Raw genomic sequence first — 9475 nt, 5'->3', positions numbered from 1 at the left:
ACTGTCATCCACCCATCATCCAACTGTCATCAACCATCATCCAACTGTCATCAACCATCATCCAACTGTCATCCAACTGTCATCCATCATCCAACTGTCATCCATCCATCATCCAACTGTCATCAACCATCATCCAACTGTCATCCACCCATCATCCAACTGTCATCCACCCATCATCCAACTGTCATCCATCCATCCATCCTCTGCTGCTTGTCCATTGGGTTGCAGAAGCAACAGGTTTGTTCTCAAACCAACAGGACCAATTTAAATCAGATAGAGAGTATTAAATAAAACCTTACCATGTTTGTGTCACATTGTGTGAGGACTGCATTCTTTAAGTCCAGCAGATGTTCAGATGTTAGTTTGCTTGCCTTCTTTTTCTCTAGAAGCTCAAATGCTCTAAGTTTTAGCTCCACTGTCTTTTTTAAAGATATAAGTTTATGATATTCTTTGTCAATCTCAGTTTGGTTTGGATCCAGTAAACAGAAGTTCTGAAGCCTCTTCTGAGTCCTGGACAGGAATGACTGAGTGGCTTTTCTTTCTGATTCAAGATCCAGGTCTTTGAGCATGTTCCACTCAATGAGACTGAGGTTGTTGAGGAGCATCAGCTCTAATGTTTGGAGGTTGTCTTCAGTTTGTTTCAGCCTCTGGTGTTCAGCTGCCAGCTGGGAGGGATAAAGGTCTGCAGAAATAATCTGGAGTTTGGATCCAACCTGTCTACAGAATTCTTTCATCAAAGGAACCTGAACCAGGAGGGTCTGACACATCTTGTACCTGTCCTCCAGGTTTCTGGTCTCATCTTTAGTCTGGTGAACTTGCTCCTGAATATTCTCTCTGAGGATGTCCACAGATTGCCTCATGTCCTGAAAACTCTCATGATCCCTGACTTTTATTTCCAGGGTAAAGATTTTATTCTGAAGGTCAGAAATAGCAGACTTGATCTCATTGGTCTTTTCCTGGGGGATCCATGGTTTCAGAAGGTCAACCTGAGACTTATGTTCCAAAATCTGTTGTTTAAAAGTTCCTAAAGCTTGGAGGCACTCTCTGGTGATGGGGAACCTGTATCTACCCAGTTCTACAGAGATTTGCCTCAGGCTTTGTTCAACAACCAACAACATTTTCCTTCTTGAATCTGTGGTCTTCATGAGTTCTTCCAGTTCCTCCTTTTCAGTCTTCTCCCTTCTGCTGATGGCTCTGATATCCTCTTGGAGGTTCCTGATTGTGTCAAACAGCTGAGATGTTTCTGTGATGCTGAGTTCAGATCTGATGTCTTTACTCTTCATTAACAGTGCCTCACACACCGCTGCCTGCCTCTCAGCTTCACACAGTGTTTCCTGAATGTGACGAACTCTGCGGTCCAGTTCAGATGGACTCAGGGGTTCACTGTCTGCTCGTCTCGAAGCCTCTGACTGTAGATGAGCCAGAATCCAGGAGTCCAGGTCAGCAATCTGCTCAGACAGCTTCTCTCTGGTCTGGAGACCAGACTCCACTTCTTTCATGGCCTTGGACAGCTTCTCAGTGGTGGACTTGGAAAGTTCTTCAAGGCATTCCAGAGAAGTGTGGATGACTGGTACCTCCTGAGCCTGGTCCAGCAGTGGTAGGAGCTCTGTCACCTCCTCTACCAGAGACTCCAGCTGACCCTGTTTGGCCATGACCTCAAACTGCAGCTTCTTCAGATCCCTGAGCTGCCGGTGAACCTCTTCTGGAAGAAGAGGCACCCTCCTCCTCTTGGCCTCAATGTCCTTCTCCATTTGTTTGGCTGTTGCCAGGGCGTCCTTCATCACAGTGATGATCTTCTCCATCACAGGGTTGCTGCTGGTTTTAGTCTGGGAGGACAGGAGTTCCTCTACGTGGCTCAGTTTTTTTCTGATCTCCTGGAGCCTGAAGTGCATTTTCTCTGATTCTTCTTTCCATCTGCAGCAGAGGAGCAACTCTTCTGACACCTGCTGTAAATATTGGTACTGTTGTTGGACTGCTTTAAGTTCAGCGTTTACCTCCATCAGCTGCTGCGCCTCCTTGTAACTCCACTGAGCACCTAAGGGAGCTTTGGCTTCAAGGTCTTTCCTGAGATTTTCCAGGTGTTCCTGTAAGCTGGTGAGATCTGACAGAAGGGTGCTGCTGTGGTCAGAAAAGATGTTTGTGTGATGAACAGAGCTCTGAACAGTCCTTTCTAATAAGCTCCACTTCTCCTGGAGGTTCTTCAGCTCAGTCTGGGCAGTTTCTCTGTCTGAGGGGCAGAGGATGAGACACATGCTGGTATGAATCAGAAGCAACTCTCCAAGTATCGTCCTGTTCTCCTCCAAACTTCTCTGTAAGGAGGTCAGCCGACTGGCCTCTGATTGACTGCTGTTCTCTGGAGACCTAAGAAAGAAACCATCAGTTTATCCATCAGGTCTTCTTTTTATGGTGACTGAAGCAGACTGAGGTGACTCACTTGTTCACTGCATCCAGCTCTGCTGTCAGCTGATCCAGCTTGCTCTTTGCTCTTTGGGTTTGTGCGCAAAAATCAGACACCAGTTGCAGCTGGGTTTCTTTACTCTGGATCACAGCAGCTGCATCCTGAACCACAGCGCTCCACTGGTCCCCCAGAGGATCCAGAACATCCTTGTTTGCAGCATCAGCTTCTCTTAGCTGAGAGACCACCGACACCTGAAGCTGTGCAACATCTTTACACTCCTGCACTCAAAGAAACATTTATTCAAAGCTTGGATTTCTAATGCACATAAGACAGGGTTCTTATAAGCTGTGCATGCTGCTTGTGGCAAATATTTACTATTCTAAGGATACCTTGGTGTAATGATGCCTTTAAATACACTATCTGATAAAAGTTCCTGTAAGAGCCCAAGATCTCACCTGAGCAGCCTCCACTTGCTGAGTCATGGCTGACAGGCTGAGCTCAGCAGGACTGTTCTTGATGCTCAGAACCTTTGAAAGTACTCTGCTGAGCAGAAAGTTCAAATCCCTGCTGGATGTGAGGAGAACCTCTGGAGCATCTTCCTGTGGTGTACTCTGGGAACAAAAGAGGAGCCGTAATCAGAATCAGTTTTATTGCCATTGTCAGTGAATCCACAGACTAGGAACTTGCAGTTAAGAACACCCATTCTTATGTAATGTTGATATTTAGTTCATGAGTTTATACGAAAGAACAATCTAACCTGCTTGTTCATTTAGTTAAACTAATATTAGTTATTTTAAAAACTTAAACCTGATTTGAACAGAAGCGCATTTTCAAATTTCTCCAGCCTGGAGTCTGGGTTATTTAGAAACCATCTGAAATCAAAGCTCTGAATGTCCAACAACCACATCAGGAGAATAAAACTGGCTCCAGACTGCTGATCAACATTCTAAAATCTGTTGTCTTTGTTTGAGCTGCTCAGAGGTTGACCCAACGAGTCAACCTGCACGAAGGATTTGGCAGCTGTTTTATGACAGAAGCTGGTACTTTTTGCTGAATTCTAATTATGTGAATCAAACCAACACTAGAACTGAGATTAATGTTACCTGAGTGATCTGACTGATGGCTCCTGTTCTAGAGAGGAACAGGATTTCTGTGAACATGTTGTCCATGGCAGTTCCTTCTGGTTCCTCCAAGACTGGTTCTTCCAGGATTGGGTCTTTCAGGACTGGTTCCTCCGGGACTGGTTCCTTCAAGACTGGTTCCTTCAGGACTGGGTCTTTCAGGACTGGTTCCTTCAGGACTGGTTCCTTCAGGACTGGGTCTTTCAGGACTGGGTCTTTCAGGACTGGTTCCTTCAAGACTGGTTCCTTCAAGACTGGTTCCTTCAAGACTGGTTCCTTCAAGACTGGTTCCTTCAGGACTGGTTCCTTCAAGACTGGTTCCTTCAGGACTGGTTCCTTCAGGACTGGTTCCTTCAGGACTGGGTCTTTCAGGACTGATTCCTCCAGGACTGGTTCCTCCAGGACTGGGTCTTTCAAGACTGGGTCTTTCAGGACTGGTTCCTTCAGGACTGGTTCCTTCAGGACTGGTAAACTCCCATGCTGAAGAATTCTGTGGAGTGGGATCTCTTCACGTTCCTCAGTTATCAACCTGTGCTCTTCTCCTACACCAGCCATGCCCTCCTCTATCTGGACTTTAAGAACCAAAGTGGGTTCAGTAAGGAACCAGTCAGGCTGAACTTCAGCTGCAGTTACATCTTCTCTGTCTTTCAGTGCAGCAGATCGGACCTCCACCTCTGTTCTCTCTTCAACTGAAGTTTTATCTGAGATCTTTGATGCATGGTCCAGTTGGTCTAGTGAAGGTCCAGACTGTTTAACATCAGAGTCTTTAACTCCCTCACAGGGTTCCAGTGTGAGCTTGTAGGGTTCTAGCTGAGGATCAGTTTGACTCATTTCCTCTCTGCTCTTTTCAGATGAACTCACTTTAACTGGCTCTTGGTGTTCCAGTTCTTTAACATTTCCTTCCTCCACAGAGGTCAGATGGGTTTCTTCTGTCACCTTGCCACTCTGGAAACTTGTTTCTGACCCAGATGTGATTTGTTTTTCTGATGTACCGGGGTGTTTAATGGAAACTCGCTCTCCTCTCAGGATGGTTTTAACTGCAGTAAACTGCTCATCAAGGTTTCTGGATACATCTTCTGGTTTGTCTTGAGTTGTTTTCAACGTATCTGGACTTGTCACTTTTGAAGTTTCTTGCTCACTTGTTTCTCCAGATGTTGTCCCTGCATCACTTGATGGGACTTCTTCAGAACCAGGAGACACATGCTGACTGGAGTCACTCTGAAGATGGTCTTCTTCCCATACAGAGCTGAGATGTTGCCCCTCCCCTCCTCTTCTCATTGCCTCCTCCTTTGGATGAACGTCAGCAGCAGTCTTATATTTGTCTTCAGGCACTCCTTCATGCTGGGTCCTTGTCGGAGTTAGATCTTCTCCTGGTTCTTGTATGACACAAAGGTTTTGGGGTCCCTCAGGGCAGGTCAGTATATCTACTCGTAAAACAGGACCTTCATGCTCCAAATGGATTTTCTCTGCCTCAAAAGGTTTTTCTTCCAAATCATTCCCTCCATGTTTAATCATTACAGGAGGTTCTTCACTCTGTTCCTGTCGTTCCTGTGCAGTCCCTAAGACCACAGTCTTTGTTCCACTTGGACTTGCATCCTGCTCATACAAGCTGATTTCCATGAATGTAGACTGGTTAGGTTGTATTGACTCATAAACTGGAGAGGTGGGATGTTGAGCTGCAGTCTCAGCCCTGTCTGAAAACCATTTCTCTGACATAATAACAGYTGTAGTTTTTCTGGATGAACTGTTGATAACATGAGTCAGCAGAGCAGAAGGTTCATCTGGTCTAACGTGTTTGCTGGCATTTGTAGACTCAAGCACAGACTCGGTTTTGCTTGGTTTTACTGGATCTTGTTCAAAAAGGCTTATCTCTATAAATTCTGTCTTGTCTTGGGTCAGTTCATTAGAGGCATGAAGGTTGAGCTGAACAGAGTCTGTCGAAGGAATGTTGTCTTGAACTGCAGTAGTGGTCTGCTGGACTTTTCCAATCTGGATCACAGTTTCCATCCTTGGCTCATCACTTGCAACAGATGTGTCCTCCTCCTTTGGACTGGTAGATATATCCAGTTGTAGTATGCATTCTGTAGGTTCTTCCTGAATAACTCTCAGGGCTTCTTGTGCATCAGGTTTTAAAGCTGCATCTTCCTTCTGAGTATCACTATCTTTGGCTTCTTCAGGGTTTTCCTGAGGTGATTCTTGTTCGGACAGCTGACTCTTGGTTCCACCTGGTGTAGCTTTTTCAGCTTCAGAGAAATGTGTTCCTGTCCTTTCCTCATGAGACAAAACAGCAGCTGAAGGTGAAGTGAAATCACTGGTTGTCACAGTTTCTTGGTCTGCATGATCTAGCTCTGTCTTGTATGTCTGAAGGATTCCTGAGTCAGATGCATCAATGATCAAATATCTTGTCTCGTTCTCTTTAGTATTTGTCCATAGCTTGTCAATATAATCTGCTATATTCAGTGTATCTGTAGAATCAAAAGAGAGAGGAAGTTGTGTTTTAGAGTTGGCTCTAGAACGTGTTTCTGACATTTGGGCAGTGGTTTGCTTTTTAACACTGGACTCAGGGACCTGAAGGTCAAGGTCTGCTGTTTTAGGTGGTGTTATTGAGGTGGGTAGACCTTCTGACTCAAGTTCTTCTGTATGAGAAGAATGAGAAATCAAAGTGCAACTTTCAGCATCATAGTGATGAGCATGTGTAATATGATCAAACACTTCACATGTATCAAGAATTACTGTGACCACTTTCTTTTCCTGGAGATCCTGATCTTCAGCGACCTGAATTTGAGTCCTCCCTTCTGTTTGAGTCTCCACATCTGCATTATCAGAGTTTTCACTCAGGACTTCTGAAGTAGTAGCAGATTTCCTTTCCTTTAATTGTTTGGTCTCAACACAGGTTTCTCTTTCAGTGGTGGAGACGGTGTCTGTAGCTGCAGAAGACTTCACATTAATCATCTCTCTTCTACTTTCTGTCATTTTAGATATGTTCAAATCAGCAACTTCAGTTTTCTCTGTGAAAGGCAAAGATGAACTCTCACACTTAATGTCAACAAATTCCAGGGGAAGTTTTGGTCTTTCTGACATTCCTATGGATTGGGAAAGCTCAACTGGTTTAACAACAGTTTCAATTTTTCCTTTGCCCTCCTGGGTTTTCACAGCTGGTTTTCCAGTCTGAGGTTCTTTTCCAGTTTCTTCACACGCACCGAGAGTATACATCTTCCTGCTGGCTGGTGTTGGTTCAGTTATTGCAGAAGCGGTAACTATTGGTTGATCTCTTGACCCAATGATTGTAGTTTCAAATTTGGTTTCAGACAAAAACATGGCATCTGTGGAAAGTTTCAGATCTTCTGACAGTTTGTGGCCTGGTGACAGCTCTATGTTTTCCACATCAGATACTTCAGTTGTTGGGACCACCTGTAAAGATGCAGGAAGCTTCTGACTATCAGAACCTGTTAGCTCAGTTTTCACTGAACCAGTACCTTCAGTTTTGTGACTTCTTGAAAGTGTCGTTGCTTGTGTTTTCTCCTTGTAAGAAAGTTCTTGAGAAGTCAGGTTTCCTGATGCAGGGAGCAAGAAATTCTTATCTTCCTGAACAGTAGATGGTGTAACTGGATGTTCCGTTGAAGAAACTCCTACACTTTTAGGTTCTTTTATTGTTTCCTGAGAGTTCAGCTCATCGGACCAGACAGTGAGTGTATCTGGCTTTAATGACAGAGAAACATCACAACTGTTTGACTCTCTCTTAGTTAATGTGATCTTTGTTTCTGATTTTTCTGTAGATGTGACTCCACTAGTTTCTAAGATTTCATCAGTCCCAGTTTTGGTAAATGTTTCTTGCAAAGTTTTCTTGCCTATTGACTTTCTTTTGGCTGGTGAAACTTTTCCTTTTTCCAAACTGGTACTTTCTGTTGCTCCTGTGAAATCATGACCAACAGATTCTTTCCTAATTTGTTTCTGTTCCAGATCAATACGTGTAGCAGAGGACTTCAGACATTCAGGTTTATCACTCAGCTGAGGTTCTACAGTAAAACTGGGACAAATGTTTGTTCTGGACTTTTTCCTTTGTGGTGGAATAGTATGTTTTTCAGGTTTTTGTTGGGTTTTCTCCTCACCAGCAATTTGACTTGTTGAAGTAGCAACTTCTGGAGCTGTGGAAACCTCAGGACCCATTGACTTCTTCATAGTTGGTATAACTCTAGTTTGATCCAGAACTACTGCTGATTGCTCTTCAGAACCTTGAACAGATGTTTTGCTTTGTGTCAGTTTTGTAAATTCCATATGACTACGTTTGGTTTGCTCAATAAAACTCTGAGCTTCTCCTTTTGTTTCTGCAGCTGGTTGTTTGAGTTCCTCCTTTACTTGTGCAGCTGGTTGTTTGAGTTCCTCCTTTACTTGTGCAGCTGGTTGATTGAGTTCCTCCTTTACTTGTGCAGCTGGTTGATTGAGTTCCTCCTTTACTTGTGCAGCTGGTTGATTGAGTTCCTCAGTTGTTTGTGCAGCTGGTTGTTTGAGTTCCTCCTTTGTTTGTTCAGCTGGTTGTTTGAGTTCCTCCTTCGTTTGTTCAGCTGGTTGTTTGAGTTCCTCTGTTTGTACAGCTGGTTGTTTGAGTTCCTCCTTTATTTCTGCAGCTGGTTGTTTGAGTTCCTGTTTTATTTGTTCAGCTGGTTGTTTGAGTTCCTCCTTTCTTTGTTCAGCTGGTTGTTTGAGTTCCTCCTTTGTTTGTGCAGCTGTTTGTTTGAGTTCCTCCTTTGTTTGTGCTGCTGGTTGTTTGGGTTCCTCAGTTGTTTGTGGAGCTGTTTGTTTGAGTTCCTCCTTTGTTTGTGCAGCTGGTTGTTTGAGTTCCTCAGTTGTTTGTGGAGCTGTTTGTTTGAGTTCCTCCTTTGTTTCTGCAGCTGGTTGTTTGAGTTCCTCTTTTGTTTGTTCAGCTGGTTGTTTGAGTTCCTCCTTTGTTTGTGCAGCTGGTTGTTTGAGTTCCTCCTTTGTTTGTGCAGCTGGTTGTTTGAGATCCTCCTTTGTTTGTGCAGCTGGTTGTTTGGGTTCTTTTGTTTGTTCAGCTGGTTGTTTGGGTTCTTTTGTTTGTGCAGCTGGTTGTTTGAGATCCTCCTTTGTTTGTTCAGCTGGTTGTTTGAGTTCGTCTTTTATTTGTGAAGCTGGTTGTTTGAGATCCACCTTTACTTGTGCAGCTGGTTGTTTGAGTTCCTCTTTTGTTTGTTCAGCTGGTTGTTTGAGTTCCTCCTTTGTTTGTGCAGCTGGTTGATTGAGTTCCTTCTTTACTTGTGTAGCTGGTTGTTTGAGTTCCTCTGTTTGTGCAGCTGGTTGTTTGAGATCAACCTTTGTTTGTGCAGCTGGTTGTTTGAGTTCCTCTGTTTGTTCAGCTGGTTGTTTGGGTTTTTTTGTTTGTTCAACTGTTTGTTTGAGTTCCTCCTTTACTTGTGCAGCTGGTTGTTTGAGTTCCTCTGTTTGTGCAGCTGGTTGTTTGAGTTCCTCAGTTGTTTGTGCAGCTGGTTGTTTGAGTTCCTCTTTTATTTGTGCAGCTGGTTGTTTGAGTTCCTCTTTTATTTGTGCAGCTGGTTGTTTGAGTTCCTCTTTTATTTGTGCAACTGGTTGTTTGAGTTCCTCCTTTATTTCTGCAACTGGTTGTTTGAGTTCCTCCTTCGTTTGTTCAGCTGGTTGTTTGAGTTCCTCCTTTACGTGAGCAGCTGGTTGTTTGAGTTCCTCCTTTGTTTGTGCAGCTGGTTGTTTGAGTTCCTCTTTTATTTGTGCAGCTGGTTGTTTGAGTTCATCCTTTATTTGTGCAGCTGGTTGTTTGAGTTCCTCTTTTATTTGTGCAACTGGTTGTTTGAGTTCCTCTTTTATTTGTGCAACTTGTTGTTTGAGTTCCTCCTTTATTTCTGCAACTGGTTGTTTGAGTTCCTCCTTCGTTTGTTCAGCTGGTTGTTTGAGTTCCTCCTTTACGTGA

The 9475-nt window shown here is 43.9% G+C and overlaps 1 protein-coding gene across 1 annotated transcript in view; it reads right to left on the bottom strand.

Moving 5' to 3' along the window:
* The window catches only part of LOC106531411 (uncharacterized), a gene marked incomplete at its 5' end in the record, with an annotated part of 83511 nt that overhangs the window by 18213 nt on the left and 55823 nt on the right, over positions 1-9475 (bottom strand). Inside the window, 5 exon segments of the mRNA XM_014027278.1 lie at positions 300-2361; positions 2435-2676; positions 2854-3009; positions 3502-8573; positions 8637-9475. Of these exon segments, the coding sequence (XP_013882732.1) occupies positions 300-2361; positions 2435-2676; positions 2854-3009; positions 3502-8573; positions 8637-9475 (8371 nt within the window).

Source organism: Austrofundulus limnaeus, unplaced genomic scaffold, assembly GCF_001266775.1.
Source record: "Austrofundulus limnaeus strain Quisiro unplaced genomic scaffold, Austrofundulus_limnaeus-1.0 Scaffold629, whole genome shotgun sequence".
NCBI lineage: Eukaryota > Metazoa > Chordata > Actinopteri > Cyprinodontiformes > Rivulidae > Austrofundulus > Austrofundulus limnaeus.
Note: the sequence above shows the minus strand (reverse complement) of the source record. Positions and strands in the feature narration are given on the sequence as shown.